The sequence below is a fragment of the Eschscholzia californica genome, unplaced genomic scaffold (assembly GCF_041429995.1).
Source record: "Eschscholzia californica isolate CP2 unplaced genomic scaffold, dmEscCali1.0.p SCAF_5, whole genome shotgun sequence".
Lineage (NCBI taxonomy): Eukaryota > Viridiplantae > Streptophyta > Magnoliopsida > Ranunculales > Papaveraceae > Eschscholzia > Eschscholzia californica.
The window spans coordinates 775,987-798,564 of NW_028238472.1; the positions used below are offsets into that span (position 1 = coordinate 775,987).

Here is a 22,578-nt window from a genome sequence, read left to right on the forward strand (position 1 = left end):
AAAATATGTTTACGACACTGATGTATTAAAGTCAAAAGCACGTGGTATTATATTACTAGACACATAGTATTAGAAGATTCAGACGTTGCGTACAACTATGTTTGTTCGAAATAATAACATTTTTTTAATTTGTGCATTCGTTTTTACGTACAAATCGACTGATTTCTATCAAGTTAGAATCAATACGGTGTAAATTGCGTAATTTTAGACGGATAAAACATTTGACATTGCGTCGCATGCATATGAAAAACATGTTACGTACAATAATATGATGTTCTATAATGGAGTTTGTGCACCAAGACGATTAACAAATGTATATTGATAGACGTTTTTTTAGCCACTACGAATCTAATTTTCACATTCGCTCCTCATTTTTTTTCTAACCTTGGACTTCCTTCTATTAACTCCTTTCTTTTTGGATCTTTCACCGTAACCCTTACAAAAATAAAGCAAACTATAGGGGGCAAAATGTAAAAACAATAAATATTGCTTTTACGTTTTGTCTTAGAGCCGGTTGAAGAAAGATATAGCTTATGCTTTTATACAAGCGCCACGTTGATGCCGGACCACTCTGGTTTGGCTGTGTTGTTCTGAATAAAACAAGAGCAAACTATTCAATGTGATAGAGATGGATAAGGAATACATTACAGCAGTATGATCAAAGCTCAAGTTTGAGAGTATTCCACGTGTCATGCTTTTAACACTGATGCTAGACGAGTTTTGGTACAGCTCAGTATAAGATAGTTCACGCAGGTTACCGACACTACTTTTGTACTTAATTACGAGAACGCCATTGATAATCAGCCAAGGAGTGTGACGAGTGATCTTACCAACCAAAAGAAAAAGATTTATTTCTTTCCATTCATTTGGGCACGAGGAAAAATAATCATGTTTGTACATTTTCGTTAAATTATGACGCGGCTTTAGAATTTAAAAGAAAAAATCCGCACAAAGATTTGACCTATGGACATCTTTATTTTAGATCAAAAAATTGGATTATAAACAAATACGACAGGGATAAAAATTAAGACCGATCCAAACATCAAATTCGTGAACGACAGAATTGGGGTTCAATACTCAATAGTATCTCTTGATTGCATTTGTTGTCTAAAAAAATCAAATTCTCATTCGTCCACATTTTGTTTTCTATTTAGAATCGCCACTAGTAAAAGTAAGAGTGACCGTTCATATTACCAAAATAAAAGTCAATAAAAATGTAATACTCCGTATTTAAGAGTGTATATTTTAACTTCGAAAGAATGACTAAACAAAGTAATAATGATAAGGAGACCCAATTTACTGGTCCTTTTCAAACAAAAATCCTACGACAGCTTGCCACACAGTTTTGGGTCGCGATTGACACTCAAATTTAGTTTAGAAATTGTTATCTTGTTCCGGTCTCTCAAATATGAGGACAGTTCATTCGCAATCTCCACACTATTCGATCAAAACGATCCAAACGTTAAAACTAAACACGTGAACGATTAAAACAGGACATTCTCTCTTCTAGTTTAGAGCGGGAGCTTCGATCAGTCTTATCGAATCAGATCAAACTAAATAAGTTTGACTTCAGTTGAGTAAAAAATTGTATAAAATTTGACAACACCCACTATAGTTTATTCAAAGGAGAGCAAGAAAAACAAAGCATGACAATACAAGATAGTACATAAGATATGGAAAATGGTGGAGATAATGATTTTGAATCCTTCTCTCACAACCACATGTGTTCATTCAAATTCAGAGACAAAGGTGAAACAAGTCATCAGCCTAGTACAAAGGTTGTATTGGTATCAAAGGGACAAGCCCTAGAAATATAGCATGATTCATGCAGGAAAGGAAAACTGCAGAGGCAAGATCATTGTGTAAGATTTTTAGGTAAGGTTGGGAGTAGACAACACTAATTAATGAACCATCATATAGTTCCCAATCATTCTGTTATGTTTCACACTGATACTCTGCCGGACCCTTGAGTCTAAAATCTGACAAAATTTAAAAAGAAAAAAAGTTCATCTCTCTGAATCATGCTCATCCTCCTATAGTCTAATCGGGATTCCACTCAGTTTATGCGTCGCGTAGAATATCATTTCGTTTTAGGCTAATCATTTTCTTGTTTCACCTCTTCCTTCAACCGCTAATAGTTATACAACATATTTTAGTAATTTTCTTTTATTATTATTTCTTTTAAAATTTGTCGAAACGCCAAAAAGACATAAAAATGTAATATGTTGCATAATTGTCTTGTTACCAATGACTAAAACTACTAATACAACAAATTTACGAAGACTAGTTCCACACTTATCTTTGATGATTTTGCACCATAGCTTATTTTCCTCGTAATCAAATCGTCATAATCATTATGAAAGTAACATTGAGTTCATAATACGGATATTTTTTCTGCCCAAACTAAACCTTATAGAACGAGAAAGTTTGCATATTGACTCCAAAGTTGAAGGAAGAATCCATAAGCATTACAATTTTGAGATAGTATGAATGTATAGTAATCAATCAATACATATTCTTCAGTCGAATGAAGCAAAGAAAACATCGAAGAAACGATCACGAACCCAATTGATATACATTTATGGGTAATTTCATTCTATGATGAAATGGAGACTGTTTAATGTAAAATATTCATCTAGCATACGGATACCAGCAAGACAAAATGAAGAATTCATCAATTGAAGTTTCAGGAGATTAACTTGTTAGTCTGGCAGAACGGGTGGAGCGATAGTTCGAGTATTATAAGAGTTGCAGTGTGTACATTTCTGTCCAACTATATGAAAAAATACTTCCGTAGTATCGTTGCAGTCATTACAAAGGATCCAGACCTGTAAAAACGATAGAAAATATTGTTCAAACAGAGAGCAAAATCTCACGATGAAAGGGTAAGTAAGAATCATTGATTTTAGAGTATTAAGAGTACAAATATGGTGTATAATTAACTTCATTTTTTAGACTAATAGTAACGACTTGGCCAGACAAGTCGTTAATTTGGAATACATCGAGTGTCAATACACAATGACACTCGGTCATCTTCGACAAGCTGCCTGGTATTCTGGCATAACATATTAAAATCAAATTCCGGACACTCGAAAGCGTGATTAAAATTCTTGGTAAGCAATTGAGAACGTGATACATGCATTTACTTATTACGTGTTTAGGTGATTGTGAACTAATCGTTATTACGTGCTTTGTTTGAAAAGAGAAGGAAGCTAAAGTGAAAGATGGACAATGATGTATAAACTACCTTTTTGTTTCGATAATCCTCAGGCATCGCAATTGCTTCAATCTAATGAAATATAGTTTAACGAGTTAGTTCGACACAAACATAATCTTCTTTTTTCCTTGACAAGAGGAAATACCTTCATACCTCTTCGTCAATTCTCTTCCAAGCTTTGGACATGTCAAATGCAGATTTGGAGCATATGGGACAGCAATATCTGAATAAAGAAAGATTGAAGTAGGATAGATCGATTAAGATATGACCCGAGATGGAAAACTTCAATCCAATATAAGATGGTAGGTTACCGGTCATGCTTTGCCATCTCATGGAAGCACCTGGAGTGCATTGTGTGCCCGCACTTTAGAACGCGTGTCTCTTTTAAAGAGTCAAACAGGTACTGCATTATACAAGAAATTCGCTAAGAAATTTTGAAACTTCAATTCTTCCTATGTGTGTGTGAGCGTGTGAGTTGCGTGTGTCGAGAGTCAGGCCAAGATCAAACCTCAAAACATATGGGACAGTGATGTCGCATTGAATTCTCCACGCACAAGTGATTATCACGTAAACCAACAGAATAGCAAGACCCTGTGTGGTCTTATAAAACGTTAGTGTAGGAAGGTAATATCGGACTAGACCCTTGGCCCGCCGACTACATCAGTATATATAGATTGCAAAAAGTGCCATGCCGAAACGTTGAAACCTAAATGAATTGTTCATCAAATGACAGAAAGATAAGCTCAAAGTCCTAACCGGAGCACAACTAGTACTGGAATCATACCGCATTTGAAACAATGGAAGAAATTTTCACGACCCCCTACTCTGTTGAAGATACCAGGTTCCATATTAGTCAAACTCTATACTGAAATATAAAAGATCGACTTCCGTTAAGACTTAAGAGATTGGTCTAGTTTTGTTAGTTACCTGCATATCCCGCAATCGTTGCAATGAAATTGCCCTTTCTCTATCTGCGAGAAAACAAATAGATATCTAGTTAGAACGAAGTCAAGTGAAAATCTAGGGTTTTACTCCAAATTGAAATATTCAATAACAATCGAATCAAGTAAATCACTAGTTATAGTATATTACATCATCATCATAGAATTTGCAATCTTCACAGAAATATTCTCCCATATTAACTCCACAATTGGAACATATATGAGCAACCTGAAGAATGAACAAAGAAAAGGAAATTTTAAGTGAAAGCGAAGAAAATTAAACAAAACCGAACAAAGGGAATCAAATCAATCTAAATCCACTAATACCCACTTGCTGTTCGGTGTCGCAAACTGAACAAATAACCTGAAAACATCATTTAGAACGAAATCCATTTTTAGTCAATCAGAGCTAGATTAGATGAAGATAAAGCACAATCAGTAAGGTGGTGTTTGTTTTTTCTCATTGTCTAAACCTAACTCGTCCGATACGTCAAAATCTGAATGTCTGAATCAAATGCATCCAAATCAGTCATTTCGACTATTCACAAACATCACAAGACAGACAAAACCAAACAGTCTTGACTCTAGAGTCTAGTCAGTTCAAACTACGAGTCAGACTTCAGATCTGACTTGGAAAAAACAAACACCACCCAAGTTATAAAAGAAGAGAAAAGTAGATTCAACTCACTTTTTGAACCTCATGTCTAACAAGTTCATGGTGATCACTGATGTTCTTCAAGGAACTCTAATGGAGTCAGTCAGATAAAAATAATGAACAAAACCCAGATTCAATATCAAGAAAATAAAGACAAATATCTCATCAAAACAAGAACAACCCAGATACAAAATCAAGAAAATTAGGTCAAATCCCATCAAAATAAGAACAACCCAGTAAAATTCTTACTGTTGCCTCGTTATGACAGTGACGACAAGAGAAGATCTCGTTACAACAAGGAGCTCGAATTTTACATCTTCTTCTATAATGTTGACATCTAATCAAAACCCACAAAAAAAAACCCATAATCAAAATCAAAACTAAAACAAAACCCAAGTTCCAGAATTTGATTTAAGAAAAAAGTGATTGATGATGATGATTATTACCCATATCCCATCTTTCCATAATCCAGGCGTTGATTGGCGAAATCCTCCATTAGTAAAGCTGATATTACTGTGACGAGCAGAAGAGGGAACGCCAAACGAAACCTGGGTCAAGGAGATTGGGCAGCCAAGAGGAAGAGATTTGTGATTTTTTATTCAGTGCTTTTAATAAGTTAAGACAGATAGCTGCCGTCTTATAGACCAATAGTTTTATCGATTCTGTAAAAAGAACCTTACTATAAAAGGAAAGAATAGTCTAAAAGAAAGAAAATAATACAATAATGGTCCCCAAATCAAATCTGGTTTGGTTAAGGGTGGTCCCCCGATAGTTAGCCAGTGGCCCGTCTTGAGCCCGTCCAATAGTAAGTGCGTTGCCCACCCTGAGCCCGTTCGTTAGTCAATACGTGAAATAACGGAAGGGGTCATATGGGTATTTCTTGTAAGTAAGGGGCCATACGGGAAGCTGGTTACAAAGTTGGGGGCCATTAAGAAAATAACCCTTAAAAAATTAACATCTAACACCAAATAACTAGACATAAATATAAGTATTTGAGTAGCAATTCTACATGCAACTTAATAACTATTTTCAAAACTAACTGCAAAGGTTGGTCACAGTCGAAGCAAGATAATACAACCTAGTCGTTGAGAGTCAGTCGGTCGAGAACAAAATGATAGATGAAACCCCAATTTTTTGTAGCATCCACACCACCCAAAGCTGCTGGTCTTCTCCGTCTTCAGATTCTTTTCACCAGATCACTTAATATGTGTTTTGTAATTAATTGCACTCTAGACCAAGTTTGTGATACAAAACCATGATCAAGATTGGCCACTTTTATTGCATTCAATTTTTCCATCAGATCCTACTATTGCAAAGTCTAATACTATTAGATCAAATAGATTATATATATATATATTTCAAATATTTCAAATATTAGAATTTTCAAACTTTTGACCATCAATCACAAAAGGATCCTTTTTCTCTCTCGAGTTTTAACAAAAAGACCCCATTTTTGGATGAAAATGTATTTACTAATAGCAGTAAAAACAATTGGTTAGAATCGGAGCCGATTTCGGCTCGACCTGACATGTCAAACTCAAAAACGAAACGCGTAATTGCGTCCGTCTCGTCGAACTCTTCAACTTAGATCCAAGAATCAGTCGAGATTCCGGATGAATAAGAACTTCAAGTTTAAAATTTGGACAAAGATCGGTTAACTTAAGGATCAAATGACAGAACGGGCAAGTCTGTTTGGGGGGGGGGGGGGGGGGGGGGATTTGGATGAAGCGAGCACCTCCATATCTTGACGGCTCGCGTTCAACCTTATCTCACGTGATGCCCAACTCGAGATAGCGCGGGCCATTGGATTCACAAGGATCTAACGCGTCTGGTTGCGGTCTGACGTTGTCCCGAAGCCAACGGGTCCCTATTGGGTCAACTCTTTAAATCGGTATAGCTAGACGTGAGAAACAACAATTTTAAGACATTTTCTACCTATACTCGCACAAGTTTTCTAAGTGAGTTTCATATTCAGCAATGCATAACGATTAAATACTAGAGAAAGACATAGATAGCTCTGTCAAAAATAAAATGATAACCGTAGTAATGTAAGATGATTACCTCCCATAGATCCATTTCCTTCTCTATTTCTTCTTTCATTGTTTGGTCCTTGAATAGATCATCTTTTTGGTCAATTGCAAAACAATATTCTGACCATTCAAACCCCTTAAGAGTTAACATATTAAGCCTAGGCTCCATAGCTATTCTTTCCTCTTGAGGCCCCAAGTTCTTGCAGTTATCGATACCATTACTCACAATTTTCCTAGAACAATATGAGACAAAATAAATAGTTTGAGACATTTTAAATGTCTTAAAATGACTGTGTTATTCGTTTTAAACACTTCAAATGCGTTATATTCGTCTGAGACATTTTAAATGTCTTTCAGTGTCCCTGTTATTTGTTTTGAGACATTAAAAGAATAATATGGGACAAAATAAATAGTCTTTACCCTATCATCTCTAATACAAAATTAAGGAAAATTTATGCATCATGTACATAAATAGTACATAAATATGAAAAAATGACAATGTTCGTGTTATTCGTATGAGACATTTCAAATGTCCCGAAATATTTGTGTTTTTCGTTTGGGATATCAATAACATTTCTTGGTATCTCAAAATGTCTTGAAATGCCTGTGTTGTTTGTCCGAGACACTTCAAATGTATTCTAGTATCTCTCTTATTCATTTTGAGACCCGAAATCATGGATATTTCAAGACAAGTTGGTTTTATAGATATCTGTAGACATTAACCATGACTAAGTTTGCAAAGGATATCAGTAACATTTCTTGGTTTTGTGCCCCATATTTTTTTTTTTACGAGAAAATCGACTACGAGGTGCGTTAGTCGTTACAAGGCCACTACACATCATGAAGATGTGATGAACACGATAACTACCTAAATTTAAACTACGATTAAAGAGACCTAAAACCCAACAATATAAAAGAGGTCTATAGTCCGACAAATTTATTTCAATAGTTACTTTATTACAATATTTACTTTATATATATATATATTGCTAATTTCAATATAAATTTTTGTAATTTATTTAGGTAACGTTTGACATTCTTCACGATTTGATATTAAAGGTCCATAATTTTTGTGAGGACCGCATGAATCAAAATTCTAAAATATCAAATATTTTCATTATTTTTTGACAGTGGGTTAAATGACGAATCAACAATTGTACAGTTATGTTGTAATTTATTTTTAGATGAATAATTCAAATTTGAGATTTGGGTCTGGGTATGAATTTTATAACAGGTAGGAGTGATTCAACAAGTAACAGTTGATTAGGAAAATCAAAGTTATGGTTGAATTGAGAAATTAAATGATGTGTGACTGATTGAAAAAATCAAGCGAGTGAAAGTTGATATGAGAAAAATATAAAATTGGGTGAGTCACCATATGTTCTCCAATTCGAGGTTGTACTCAGAATAAAAAGAGGACAAAAGAATATGTTTATCTTTTATCGAGACTGTCTTGAAAAAAAAAATCTATAATCTTAAGATCTAATCACAAGATGAAATTCAACCAGTATTCTCGTGAGGAGAATAGTCCATATGTTGTTGATCCGAACAAATGTCAATATGAAGTAGGTTATGGAAGTGATAGTAGTATGCGCTTACGTGGTTCCCTACCTCGCTTGAACTTCGGTAGGTGCCCCACTAGCTTTAACTTCTTATTAACATCACATCTCAACTCATGAGAAAAGTTCTATGTCTCAACTGTGCAGACTGCCTCCTGAGAGACCACGTTAATATGTCTAGATCATTCAAAGTTCGAAATGCCAAAGATATTGAAATGATTTGTATATAATGTTAGATTAAGAATTATATATGATTTCCAAATTCGGAAAGGTGAAGCAGAATGGTAACTTTGGTAATTAAGAAATTACTAAAGATAGTATGAACAACTGTGATATTAGTGAGACAATGCAAGGCAATATTAGTACATAAAAGTACTCCAATGATGATAAGTTATCATTCGTAATGTCAAACAAAACCTATGTACTAAAGGGACTGTATGACAAAACGTTAGTTTGGACAATAAAGAAGAAGAAAATGATTCCCCTCAAATGTGGGGGGTGAGATACTATTTAGTAATCATACGAAGCTATGGAAAATTTTCTAGAATAAAAGAAAGTATTCTCAAAACGTGGGGGTTGGATCCTAAAAGGACCAACAGGTCAGAGAATGAAAGTAACTCTCCAAAGTATGTGTAAAGGTGAAAGGAATTCAAAGATGAAAGGAATTTGAAAGAAAGGAAAAATTACATAGAAGTAGACAAAGGAAAATATTGTAACCCCTCAAAAATTAGATCACACCAAAAGAATGAAAAGTCTAGTTGGTGTGATTTGTGTTTCACAAGAACTATAAGAAATCATTCACAAGCTATGACAAGATGAAGAAACATCTAGCGTGTGAATCTAGTAGATATTGAATGTCTAAGTACATTGAACACACTCAAAAGCCACAAAACAAATCAAGATTTTTTCTCCTTCAATTTCTTGTGACGGTCCCAAGAAATTCCTGTGTATATATATATTGGCAAAAGGTAGTGTTATAGTCTTTTGGGGTGTGTATATATATATTGGCAAAAGGTAGTGTTATAGTCTTTTGGGGTTTGTTATCAAGAATTCACTGGTTATTAACCTAAATACATGATAAAAAAAACCCTAGAATTATCAAATTAAGATCATGAATCACTCGTTATTAACCTAAATACATGATAACCAGTGATTCATGATCTTAATTTGATAACACTACCTTTTGCCAATATATATATACACAGGAATTTCTTGGGACCGTCACAAGAAATTGAAGGAGAAAACCGAATTGAGATCTAACGGACAGCCAGGATTCCATTGGGTTGAGACTATAACACTACCTTCTAGAAGCCAGAAAAAGGCTGATGCTACACCCTCTATGGGCACTCACATTCTGTTATAGAGAGGCTAATATAAAGGCCCACTCTTTAGCCCATTCAGTCCTACTCAACCCTAATACTCATATTTAAGTCCTTGTATTTGACTTTGTATTGTTTCTCTTCTTATAACTTCCTTTTGTACTTATTAGCCTTGGGCTCATCAATGAAGTTACATATTTTGGGTCTCTGATTTAATGATGAATGGGGAAATTTAGAGCTCATAAACAGGTATTTCGATCAATTAAGCGTGCAGGCCATCACAGAGATCACTATTCCACAAAATAACAGAAATGACAAGCTGGTATGGTGTCCAACAGAGAGTGGTAGATTTAATACAAAATCCTACTACACAGAACATAGATATTTCCCCATTCTTAGTGATGATGCTCATAACTTTCCTTGGAAGACTTTTTGGAATATTAAAGGCATGCAACCGAAGATTCAGCAATTCATATGGAAGTTGATTCACAATGGTGTGGCTACATTACATAATATAGGTAAAAGAATCCAAGAGATACCTCAACTTTGTGTTTTATGCGACTTGAATGAATTAGAGACAGTGGATCCTCTCTTCGGTTCTTGCCCAAAGTTTAAAGAGCTAATACAACTCACTGACAATACTTACCTACAACAGATGAACCCGGGTTTAGTTTCTAATCTAAAAACCCTGCTTCATCACAAAGAAAAGGAAAAGGAGTGGTTTATTTTTACTTATCTGTTATGGGAATGGTGGAAGACGCGAAACGAAACCCACTTTCATCACAAACCTCCAGATCTGGAAAGATGTTGGTGGAATATAAGAGAATCTCTAAGGTACGCACCCCCTTTACTAACCTCTCCTTCAAGATGCAGATAACTGGATTCCACCACAAATGGGTCAAATAAAGATCAACTGTGACGGTTCTTACTCCGAAAATAGAGCTTCAGCAGCAGCGGTTGCTCGTGATTTCAAAGGAGAGATCATGGGTTCGAAGAACTTACAATTCAGACCACGTTCTCCATTACACAGCGAATTTCTAGGGTTTTGGTTGGATGCGACCTAGCTGAGGAAATGGATTTGATGGAATTTATATTGGAGGGCGACAGTAGGGTTTTGGTTGAATTGTTATCAACCGTAGATGCTGTGGTCCCGTGGAGATTAATGGATGAGATCGAGAGTCTTCGTGGGAGGCTGGCTAGCCGACACGTTACCATACTTTTCACCCCTAGGAATTGCAATCGGGTAGCCCATAATTTGGCTATGACCGCTTTCACCCCCTAAAAGTGGAGTGATTATTACTTTAGTACTTCTCAGTTAACTACCATAAGTTTATGCTTTCTTGTACTGTTGTAAACTTGTGTTATTTTAATGAGATTAATTTCCCCTAAAAAAAAAAAGTATTTGTTTCCAAAAAAGAAAAAGGTTTAGGTGGGTGTTTAGAAAAATTATCTACAAAATTTTAGTTTCTTCCAAACATCAACCTTAATATTTGTTTTCGTTTTTTATTTTTTCCCTCCCACCTCTAGCATACCTCCGATAACCTCAACCATAACTCTCGTGATCTCCACGACGTTTCCTCTTTTTTTTTTCTCTCTCTCTCTCTCTCTCTCTCTCCTTCTCTCTCTCCTTCTCTCTCTCCTTCTCTCTCTAATCGCCTCTTTCTCCTCGCTCTCCAAGTTTCGACGAAGGGGAGATCCCCTTCGTCGAAACCTCGTCTGAATCTGGTGCTTCCAGATCCAGATGTAGCAACTTTCGTTTGGTTTTCAGACGAAGGAATCCTTCCTTCGTTTGGAAACAGACGAAGGGTTATGGGGAAAGAACTCCCTCCTTCGCCGAAACTTTTTTTTTTTTTTTGAAACCAAGGGAACCATTTCCATTACAAGTGACAAAACCACATTGTTTACATGGATGATACATCATTCTTATTTCTCTCCTATGAAAACTTCATGAGAGTTACATACCTTTAAATGTAAAGTGCCTCATGAAGAGAAAGAAATGAGACTAGACACAGACTCAATAAAATGACCCTAAAGGTCGAGAATGAAAAGACCCTGAAGGTCGTGAATAAGAAGACCCTAAAGGTCGCGAATAAAACCTTAAAGGTCGACAAAAAGAAATAATAATACAAAATATTAAATAATACAGAATAAAAAACTAATATAAATCCCCGTCGCTCTTGCCGGAAAACAGCCATTGTCGCCGGAAAACCGCTGTCATCACCGGAAAACCGTCATCACAATTGAAAAAATCCGCCGTCATCATCGGAAAGCATAATTAACTCAGCCGAATTGCTTCTACTTGAAAAGAAGAACATACCCAGATCCTATTATAAATCTCCATTTTCTGGAACCAAAAGAAACCTTGATAATGTTGTTCAAACTCATCCAAAATCCTCCACTGATGAGACTCAAAAAAACCAATTTCTTCAATCCAAACCCTACATACCCAAACTGTTCAAATAGAATAAAAATTCCAAATCCCAATTTCAATTTGTAATTCCTCCAACTGTTGAATTTCTTCTTGATAAAGAGAAGTAGAAATGAGACAAGAAGATGATGAAGAAGAAGGGAATAGGGATGTGATCTCTCCATTGATGATTGGTGGTGAAAGAAAATAAATTTCCGGTGAAAGGGGAAAAGAAGATGTGGAAGAGGAAGAGGAAGAAGATGAGAATAAAGAGTGAAAATGAACAATTCTACAACATTGAAATCCCTAGAAACTATTAATGGATAAAAACAAACTACATGGGAAAGATAAACGGGTTCCGGCGAAGGGAAGGGATGAGGAAAAAACTTAGATATGAACCTGGTAAAGAAGGGAGAGAGAGACGGTTAGAGAGATAGTGGTGGCAGACTATTTTTCTTATTTCCCTGAACTTTTTTTTTTCCAAAATTTTCTTATGTAAAAAGAATCTTATGGAGTGTTTATAGGCGCCTTCAATCATTACTGTTATCGCACCAGTTTCTTATTTTTGAAGAGCCCAATATCACAATGTTTGATGGTTACTCTCACTTGATGTCAGCCCTGAAATTTTCCATTTGTCTATCATTTTTGTAGCTTGCCTAAGCAGATAAGTAATTTCAGTTGATGTGGTCTGGTTCCACCCTACCATGGTAGAATTAAAATAATGTACCAATAAATTCAAGTCAATTAGACGATTACATTTCACAAAAAGATGTATTACTAGATATGGAATAACAATGTTACAACAAATGTATACTAATATTGTGTTAAGCTTTGTGCAAAAAAGGGTATGTTAATTTAATATTACCCGATAATAAATTCATCGTGTACAAGCAGAAAAAGAATTGTTATGTCCCAGAAAATGTTCCACCAAGAAAAGTAGGAGAAAGATACAAAATCCAAAACGTGAGACCTGACAAGTTCAACCCAATCTGTTTGGGCCCGTGCGCTCCAAAGTTGGATCTATTTGGACCCGTGGGCTCCAAAGTTAGGCGATAGTAGTACTCACCCGACTCCTGACAAGCCCGTGGGTGACCGGACCTATTCCCACCCCTAGATCAAGGGTGGCACTTCTCTAACATTACCTTGAAAACCTAATATTGGAAAAAAAAACACAGGGTGTCTCCTTCCATTGGCACCTACATATTTGACAACCACAGAACCTCTTTACACAGAGAATGCCATGAACACCATCCAATTTAGCTTCTCATAACCTCTCTCTCTTCCTTCACAATTCTCATAAACATCCTTATAGACAAAAATGGGTTGTAATGAATCAAAACATGATGTTATCACAGGAACCACCATTACCAAAAAGCAACCACCATTGCATAAGGATTCAAACATTACCAACTCAATGGCCCAAAAGGTTTCAGAACTTGAATACAAGAATTCAATTAAGGATGGGAATGATCATGATGAATTGGTAGGAATGACAGATGTGAAGGTCGTCGACATGAATACAGACATTAAGGGAAAAGGATTTGGGGAATTGGTGAAGGAATCAGACGATGAAAAAGGGAGACTGATTAGTTCTTCGCCCGATCATTTTGTTTCGTCAAGGAAACTTGATGATGCAGTTTCAGCCATTATAGCTGAAGGGGAAGAAGTAGGGTCTGAGGTTGAATATCATTCTCCGGTTCATGAACTCGCCCGTGAGTCAGAGGAGAGGAGTGGCGATGAGAAAGAGAGAGAAATTTCAATGGGAAAAATTAGGGTAATACATTGATGTCTTGATAATGAAGAAGAAAAATATGTAACCTCATCATTGATATTGGCGAAGAATATTATGACAGGTAACTAACGGTGGTGTTCATCCTTCTCTCTGATTGATTGTCTGAATCTGACTAATCCTAGTAATCGTCTAAATCAAATGTATCCAAAATCAACCAAAGTTAGTTGAGTCATACAAAAACAAATATCCTGAAATATGATCTGAGACAATTCAAACCTCGGGTTAGATTTCATACATGACTTGGGGAAAAAATCGACCTAATTCTCTACTACAAAAAACATAAATAAAAAGCTTGATTTGTTACTTACATATTAGTGTGTATTTGTCGAACTTAGAGGACTAGTAACCATGCAATGACCACCGTCAACTTATCAAGCGAGGAAAATTCTTCGATACTAAGTCACCGGCCGAGAGGTCAGGAGATCAAAAGTTGCTTAAAACCAACTCTTGTACATTATTTAACTTTATTAGCAAATGTTAAAAACTTTAGAACAAAGAATTTTTGGCGAAATTATTGACATTTTTTTCAACTTCAGATACAAACTAAATCTCCCGATATACGTATACACCATTTATATACAGAGAAAACATGCTTAATATATATATAGAGAGAGAAAGAGAGAGGCACACCTTAACACATTTGGATACATACATTGATTAGGCTTGAGCATAAGGGTCTTTCCATGCCCAGGTGACGCATCCAGGATCTGGGATAGAGATATTAACGCGTAGAACCTCATGAATAGCTCCTCGATGAAGCACCCCAAGAACTTCATTCTCTTTTGCCATAGCAAGATCTCCCAATGATACTCTCCGAGTGCGAGATTCATCACGCATACGGAAGCCGTAAAACCACCTCCCAAGCTTCCACCAATTCACACACACTTCACGTTCTGCTATATTGTAGTTCTTCAGAGCTTCAATCAAATTTTTTATCTGTAGATTATTATAATTTACAACGAAATTAGCAAATACTCAATCTCATAAGTCATAGTTTCATCTACCTCTGACAAATTAGCGTTATAATGAGGTTCTGTTTACAGAAGAGGGGACTTAATTGGGTAAACCCAGCCAAGTAGTAACTGTTTAGTCTGCCTAAATGGGACGGGCAAGTTTCATCGAACGTGTCAAAGGCGTGGTGAACAGAATCAACTCCATGTCGGTGTAATTACTTAGTAACAACAGTTCACGGCGAAGAGAAAATTGAACTAAATTAGATATACATGCATATGGGCCTCTTTGCAGAACAATGAAGTAAAACTATTAAGTAAGCCAAGAGGCAAGTCTCATATACGATCTCCATTAAACGTTCAAATGGACTAGGTAGAATCCAAGTTTAGATGTTGGAAGAGTGGATTTTGAACCTTTGAGAGGCAAATTTGTAACCAACGAACCACAATCGATGGCAATTCATTGCTTATGAGTTGCTACAAAACTGTATCGATCAGTGGTCATGAAGAACAACATGGGTCTGCTTTGTCTCGGTAAGAGAGTAGCAATCTTCATCCCCAAAACTCATTTAGAAAATGAGCAAAACCCGTTCTTCATATACTAAACAGAGAAAATATCAGGATAACTAGCTAATCGTAGTACTCCAGATATAAGATTCAAAAAACAAAAGGAAAAAACGAGAACTAACAAGCAAAATGCTGCCTGTTAACATGAATCCTTGCTTGCACGATCGGTCTACTATATTTATAATTTTCTAATTAGTGTTCTATTAGCATGTCTGAAGCATCTCGTACGATCAGTATCAGTTCAGTAATGCCGATACAATTTTACTAGTCTCCTTAAACTAACTCTTCTTGATTGACCAAAAACTAATGCAGCTTATACAACTCTATCCACTTCACAATCTAAGGTCAACCCTCTATAAGAAACACTTTTAATTTAATCCGTTAAGATATCATAACTAATAGATACAAACACAAAAAGAGACTCCAAGAAAACCTCAAACACATATATTTGTCAATCAGGAGTATCAGGATGCTTTCTAATTAGAGTAACTACTAAACAAAGACTAACATGAAAAAATGAAACAGCAAAAGTTCAGATAGTAGTTTACCGGTAATTTAAGCCAAAATATGCAGTAGTGTAAGCCGACAAGGTTAAGCAAAACATTCTGCTTCGCGGTGAAGAAGAAAAACTCAATATCTTTAAACGCAAAATTCATTGAACACAGGTTTTGAACTGCTTTCACAAAATCCCCAACCTCAAGAAATTTGGTTGAAGAGTTATCTTCCACAAGCTTAACTATAGAGTTAGCTTTATCAGCCATCTCATTATGCCTTTTGATGTAAAATCCTTTCCATCCCTAGCATAAACCCAAAACGCAAGTTCCTTCAATCAGATCTATATATAATCCATACTCATCAATCAAATTGAAATCCATACACTAAAGGGGGTTTGTGCAAAAGGTCCATAAATCATAGTATTAATACGGGGCATGTCCTAGGTCAGAAATCAGTTAGGGGCAAGTCCAAAAAGTCAGGTTCGGCGTGCTCAAATGTACCGCATATGTGTACTTCTGCAAAAATTTGTCCATTTTGATGCAGAAACCTCGTTGTATATAACATATTTGTATCACTTTTTACATTTTGCTAGTCAAACTTTAACGCTTATATGTGAAAGTCGTTGTACATACCAAAATTGTCATTGTTTTAGACAAAAAAAGGCGTTGTATATCGCATATCTCAAAATATGTTGTGTCACATGATGATTTGCATCTCACACAAGCTATGTGCCCCCGTCACCGAGGCATCAGTGTCGTGACGTATTTTACCTTTTGGCCCTAACATATGACATTTCACACCAAAACCTCACTTTTTGAACTGATATCTCATTTTTTTTTTTTCTGACTCAGTATTTTTTTCACACATCGGGTTGTACAGACCATGATTCATCAGTTTGCCTTTACTAAATTCAAACTAATCAATGAAATTCAAACCAATTTACCAAAATTTCAGTTTTTGAAGTGAAATTCACAATTGGGCATTGAAATTCAGAATTTAATAAAAATTGGGGAACAAAAACTGTAAACTTTAGTAAGTAAATGATTTCTAAGTAAAGAAAGAAAGAACCTTTACAGATGAGGATTCTTCACTGGTTTCAACCATGACTGCTGATGAAGTTAGATTCAAAGAAGGCCATCTATTTCTAGAGAGAGAAACCCATAAACAATCAGAACCACACAATTCGCGCCAAAATTTTGAGCAACAACCTAAAGCACATAGCTCCGAAACCTTCCATAAAAATTCAAAGGGTATATATAATAAGAAAGTTACAACAACAAAAAGGAAAAGAACTAGATTGATGAAACCCTAGAAAAATTTAAAAGAGAGAAGAAAGACCTGAAGGGAAGAAGCGATTTTGATGGCAATATCATCAGGGAGTACGATTTTAGTCCAATCCATCTGCTTCACAGCCATTATAGTCGGTTGATGAAACCCTAGAGTCTCTCTGTCCTCTTTCTCTCTCTCTCTCTCTCTCTCTCTCTCTCTCTAAAACCGATCAAAAAAGAGGGAAGAAGAAGAAGAAGAAAGTATCATTGAATTTCAGGTATAAACGTCTAACTCTAAAACAAGCCAGCTCGCTTTACTAGTCCACTTCATTTTGTATATTTTGGAACAAACCCCTCTTCTTTACTTTATTGATGATTGATACTAAATTTTTCAAGCTTTTACAACTTAGTTCCCAAAAGTAGTGGTATTCAACTGGAGGGTGGTCGGCCGCTAGTGGTATCAATCGGGTCGGGCTGTTAGTGGTATCAATCGGGTCGGGTTGGTGAGCCCATCCAACAGAAATTTGACCTAAGCTGGAACAATATTGGGCAACACTAGGTCTGCGTAGTGAAACCTATCAACGATAAGCTAAATGGTCGACCTAATCTAGGTGTAGCCTGACATGTTAAAACGATGCCCAGGTTAGGGCTAGCATGTATCAATCGGGCAAGGGTCGGGTGGACTAGTCTAGTGGCAATGTGGCCCAAGCTAAGACATTGGTCGACTTGGTTGGACCAGTCCAAGCCAAACCTAGAACCAACAGGTTGAAATGTCGACCTAGTCCAAGCCAAGTGTGGGCTGTTAAAGTGATGGGCTAGTTCGGGAGTACCGAAAGTGGCCACTCATTTTCCGGTCCATCATCTTTAGGAAATTGGAATTGCTCCTTGTTACCCTCCTGAAATGCAAACTTGTTTTGTAGGAGTTACTAGACACTCCTCCTTTATGCAAAATTAAATTACAAAGTCATGATCTATATATGAAAGAAACATTAGCTCTTGTACCATGTTAAAGTTTATTGTGTTGAACTCTCTTCGAAAACTGGCTTGTGAGGGAAGAAAATCCAAGACTTGTCTACTTCACAATTTAAATGGAATAATGTATAATGTTAATATAAGTATTACGTATCAACTCGAGGATCTAATTGTTTTGTGGTTAAATCTTGTTATTCCTGCTATATATGGAGAGAAAGATAGTCTTCCATGTCCCAGTATGTAAAAGGAAATATTGGTGGAGTTGCTTGACATTGATTATGGGAGGTGTACTATCACTTTAATTGTGTGAGGGAAAGTCTCACTTCTTGAGCTTGTTTTGGAGTGAGAGAGGCCCAAGACCACAAGCAAAGACAATACCAAAGCAAGTTCATCGAAAATTTTATGGTCCTATTGCGAAGGGTGAAGATAAGATGTCGATAAAAAAGCTATCGATGAATCCTCCATTAGACTCGTGAGAATCGGTTTTCGCCAATTTCTCTTATCTTTAAGAAACACAAGTACAAACTACTGATTTTAGAAACTTATTCTTACTCTTATTATCACATAAACACATAACACAAGCACACTTAACATTTACTTATAGTAGGAAAGTAAAGGAAAAAAACCAAAATCACAAATGAGTAATTAAAATACAGTTGCAGCAACAAGAAAGATCTTGTGAGACATAAAAACCATAGATGACATGAAGAAATAGAGATAGAGAAACAAATCTCGTGTTCCCGATCCATAGGACTTAGTAGGTCTGTCCATGGTACCTTCGGGCGGCTTCTCTGCTGTCAATGGCACCAACCGACGAATAAGTATCTGCAGTGTTGATAACTTCAGATCCTCCTAAACCACCATATCTTCGAAACCCATCTCGATTTTCAGTAGTTGGCGAGGAATAATTTCCGAGTCTAGGAACTACTGGCGTTGGTATTGTAAATCGTCGTTGTGTTGGTTGAGACATAGCTGCTTCTTTGAGGTATTCGACAGCAGCTCCAAGATCATTTGTTGGTTTAGTAAGCGTCGTTGGTGCTGTCCAACCCACTTGTGTGGGCCTTGTCCATCCACCTTGTCCCGTGACCATCGGTTCTTCAAGTATCATCTCATTTCTTCCATCATAATATGGTTGGTGTACAGAATTGAACCCGTTCCTCCCATGGCCTAATTCGCCTTCATGGACATTGGGATTATGTGTCTTACGCCAGTTCAAGTTACTAAGGGGACTAGTCTTATATGGGTTTGCTTCGGTTTGGACTTGGGTGATAAATTCGGTAACTTTGTATGGCTGGTCAGGGCTTATCGGCCTGGTCCATCCATTGTTGTGACCAGTTACCTCAGGTACATGAACCTGTTCGATAATGGTTTCAGTTTTGGTAACAATAGTGTCCGATCGGCTATCAGGATTACCATAAGCTACAACTGGCCTTCTTCTACCTTGAGCATCAACAATGACAGGCTTACAGACATGATCACGAATAGGCTCACCGTTATTGGAAAATCCCGTGGGGTTGGCCCAATATCCGTCTCGGTGTGGTTCAACCCCATATCTGTTCTCTTGGGGTACATATCGCCTATTTGTGTACGCGTAATCTGCCATTACTTAGTTTACTTCGGGTCAATTGGTCAAAGAAAACTCGAACTTATTGCCACAGAAACAAGAGAGCATAAACTTCTCTTTATATAGGAGAGACTCTCTTCTCTTCTCTATCTCTTTGTATCCAACTAACAAAGGTGGATAACAAGATTCTACCTCCATTAAGAGAGAATAAAGGGGAAATGAATATAAATTGGCAAGTAGAAGCGAATGGCGAGAGAGAAGGACATGATTCTTTCTCCATTAAAACTTGAAACAATGACAGATGAATTGGGGAGTTCGTCATGGATGGTGTAACAAACAAACCACTAGCAAGAACGACAACTTTCGAAGAATAAATCATTGAAAGCATACAGTGAGAACACGTAAAAGTATATCACAGCTTTAACTAGCTCGGGCTTAGAGCATCTCCAATGCAAGTCTCAAGAAAAACTTTAAAAATCCTACGTGTCAAGTGCGAAAAATGGATCTCTAAATGGTCTCTTTCCTATTTGGCCATTTAGAGACACTCTATTTCAAAACCATCTCCAATGCAACACTCAAGTGAAACTCTAAAAACCTTTATTTTGGTTTAAAAACTAATTGATTTGCTTATGTGGCACTTAGAGAAACTCAAGAGGACACTCTAAATTTAGAGTGTCCTCTTAAGGATCTCTAAAATAAATCTTGACACATCACTTTAGAGATTCATGTTGAGTTTTGCATTGGAGATAGATTTTAAAGAAAAACTCTAAAAAATCTTATGCGGCACTCTAAGATTTAGAGTTTGAGTGTTGCATTGGAGATGCTCTTCAGCTCCGTTTTAAATCAAACTCAGACTTATTCGACTGATCCTCCTTAGATTGGGCAATCGTTAACTCGGGCCATGGTAAGATTTGGAACTTTAGTATGTCAAATGTCTTCAATGAAATCATGCTCATTTGGAACTTGAGAATAAGGTTGAGCCTGCAGGCCCAATTTCCATATCTAGTACTACAAGATCTATTGTTTCAGAGAGGGGAAACAAGTAGGTAAATGAGCTTGGACCCGAAGGCCTAATCCATGGTCTGTGACCCGTTTTTGCTAGAGCGTGATTGCCATTGTTGGGCTTGGATTTCTTTCCACTCCATGAACTTGAATGGAAGATAAGTTAAACTAAGATTCAAGCCCGAGCCTGCTATCTGTATGTCTATAGGTGCGGGCTAGGCGAGCTAGGCCCTATTCAATGCAGAGGCTGCAGACTGGATCTTAGACAGGCCAAATATTTTCCCACCCAGCCGATAGCAAAAAAACATGATTTTTAATAAAGATAACGATAAGATACCGTTACAAAACTTTTAGTTCTACCCTGACGGCTTTTAGAGTATAAAGCAATGGGAAGACTAGTCGAAATACATTAGTTGGACAGGGCTCGGAGCCTCGACTAAATCAACCTCCATAAACTTATTAGACGTTTATATTCTCTTTGTAGCCGGACACTCTTAAAACCCTAACTCCCACCCCAGTCCGTCCGATAGATGTCCGAGCCAGTTAGGTCCCATTCCCCACTTTGTGCTTTATCTACTCCTTGGGGTTTCGAGCGGATAAACGTCTTCTAGACACATATAGAATCATGTGTTTGTCATGAAATTATAAGTCTTGAAAATGACAGTTTGATAGGTAAGAAGGAAGATGATATCCATTCATTTATTTGTCTTTAAGGTTAAATGGCTGTGAATTAAGCAAACTTTGAGTCCTGAAAACCAAAGAAAGGGAATATTCAAAAAGGGCATACTTGATTATTTCTATGGCTAGTAATCAATAGTGAAAGGACCTTGTGAAAAGTTGGATTAGTAATGACTCACCAAAAAAGCAATTTTAAGGAGTCTACTAGCCAATACCTTTAAGCCATGTGTCAAAATTACTCTCCTTCACTTGTTCTGCAATGGACACCATTTTCCAATGGATAATGCCAAAGAATAAGAAAAACTAGACAGACGGGGCAAAAATCTTATGTGGCTTATTCTGATTCATTGTTTAGTGGATTGAAATGATCGAAAGCATGAATCACGACAACTGCCTACAGTCTGCGTGGGTTTTTTGTTCCCTAATATTTTTCTTTCCAATAATTCCCACTAATTCTACTGCGCCGGATAGATACTAACTAGTTTGGCACTTGGAACAAATACTAATATACTACCTCCATTTGGATTGATAGATATTATTTACCTTTGGGGTTTCAGACTAGTACTATCTATCTTTTGGGCTATGAACGAATACTATCTACCTTCTGGTTTGGCTTCGACATACATACTATCTAGTGTCTGGCTTTCGACTGACACTCTCTACCTTATGGCTTTAGAGTGGTATTATACCTTACAATGTCTAAAAAATTTCACTACCAACAAGTTGGTCCATATATAAAAGGAGAGCTATTGTTGTCCTTGAGATTCACATACAAAATCCAAACCCATCCAATGGTCCACTCCAAGAACAACTTCAAATAAGTCCATCACTCTTTTGTACAACGGCTGGACACCCCTCCCATGACATCGTGGGATTGAGTCTCGTTAGAAACAGTTTGTCATCAAGATTTGTCTCATGTAATTTAGACAATATAAAGTAAATATTGTAATAAATTTGTTAAGTCGTAGGCTTCTTTGATATTGTCGGGCTTTAGGCCTCTTTCATTATGGTTTAAATTATGCGGTTATCGTGTTCATCACATCTTCATGATGTATCAATGACTTGTAACGGCTAATGTAGATCGTAGTAGATTTCTCAAAAAAAAAAAAAAAACTTGAAAAAAGAAGAAGACATTTTAAGGTTAAAATCTTAACCACCACAA

General features: G+C 36.6%; 2 protein-coding genes across 5 annotated transcripts; both read right to left on the minus strand.

The window, feature by feature from the left end:
- Positions 1-2,446: 2,446 nt before the first annotated feature.
- On the minus strand, positions 2,447-5,551 carry LOC147535956 (E3 ubiquitin-protein ligase MIEL1-like). The gene is made up of 12 exons (XM_086644952.1): positions 5,260-5,551; positions 5,063-5,150; positions 4,847-4,903; positions 4,490-4,522; positions 4,310-4,387; positions 4,145-4,188; positions 4,002-4,042; positions 3,726-3,808; positions 3,529-3,620; positions 3,371-3,440; positions 3,248-3,289; positions 2,447-2,828 (listed from the first exon to the last, which is right to left on the minus strand). Exons 1-12 carry the CDS (start codon positions 5,307-5,309, stop codon positions 2,703-2,705), a joined length of 804 nt encoding a protein of 267 aa, XP_086501078.1. The 5' UTR covers positions 5,310-5,551; the 3' UTR covers positions 2,447-2,702.
- Positions 5,552-14,367: 8,816 nt separating this feature from the next.
- Positions 14,368-17,538, minus strand: LOC147535957 (F-box-like protein). 4 transcript variants are annotated; one of them, XM_086641349.1, is made up of 4 exons: positions 17,271-17,538; positions 17,001-17,162; positions 15,986-16,234; positions 14,368-14,856 (listed from the first exon to the last, which is right to left on the minus strand). In XM_086641349.1, the coding sequence occupies exons 1-4, from the start codon at positions 17,346-17,348 to the stop codon at positions 14,578-14,580; spliced, it is 768 nt and encodes a 255-aa protein (XP_086497475.1). In that variant the 5' UTR covers positions 17,349-17,538; the 3' UTR covers positions 14,368-14,577. The 4 variants fall into 4 exon arrangements, with proteins under 4 accessions (XP_086497475.1, XP_086497479.1, XP_086497476.1 ...); XM_086641353.1 differs by having other exon boundaries at positions 17,007-17,076; positions 17,271-17,488; XM_086641350.1 differs by having other exon boundaries at positions 17,007-17,162; positions 17,271-17,488.
- Between the last annotated feature and the right edge of the window lie 5,040 nt (positions 17,539-22,578).

Excerpts from the sequence above, each read along its gene's own strand:
- LOC147535956 (XM_086644952.1), bottom strand. The coding sequence starts at position 5,309 with ATGGAGGATTTCGCCAATCAACGCCTGGATTATGGAAAGATGGGATAT. Across the intron at positions 4,523-4,846 it reads TTAGACATGAGGTTCAAAAA|GTTATTTGTTCAGTTTGCGA; the intron begins GTGAGTTGAATC and ends TGATGTTTTCAG. Across the intron at positions 3,621-3,725 it reads ACTGTCCCATATGTTTTGAG|TACCTGTTTGACTCTTTAAA; the intron begins GTTTGATCTTGG and ends TGTATAATGCAG.
- LOC147535957 (XM_086641349.1), bottom strand. The coding sequence starts at position 17,348 with ATGGCTGTGAAGCAGATGGATTGGACTAAAATCGTACTCCCTGATGAT. Across the intron at positions 16,235-17,000 it reads AAGAATCCTCATCTGTAAAG|GGATGGAAAGGATTTTACAT; the intron begins GTTCTTTCTTTC and ends GGTTTATGCTAG. Across the intron at positions 14,857-15,985 it reads TATTTTGGCTTAAATTACCG|ATAAAAAATTTGATTGAAGC; the intron begins GTAAACTACTAT and ends AATAATCTACAG.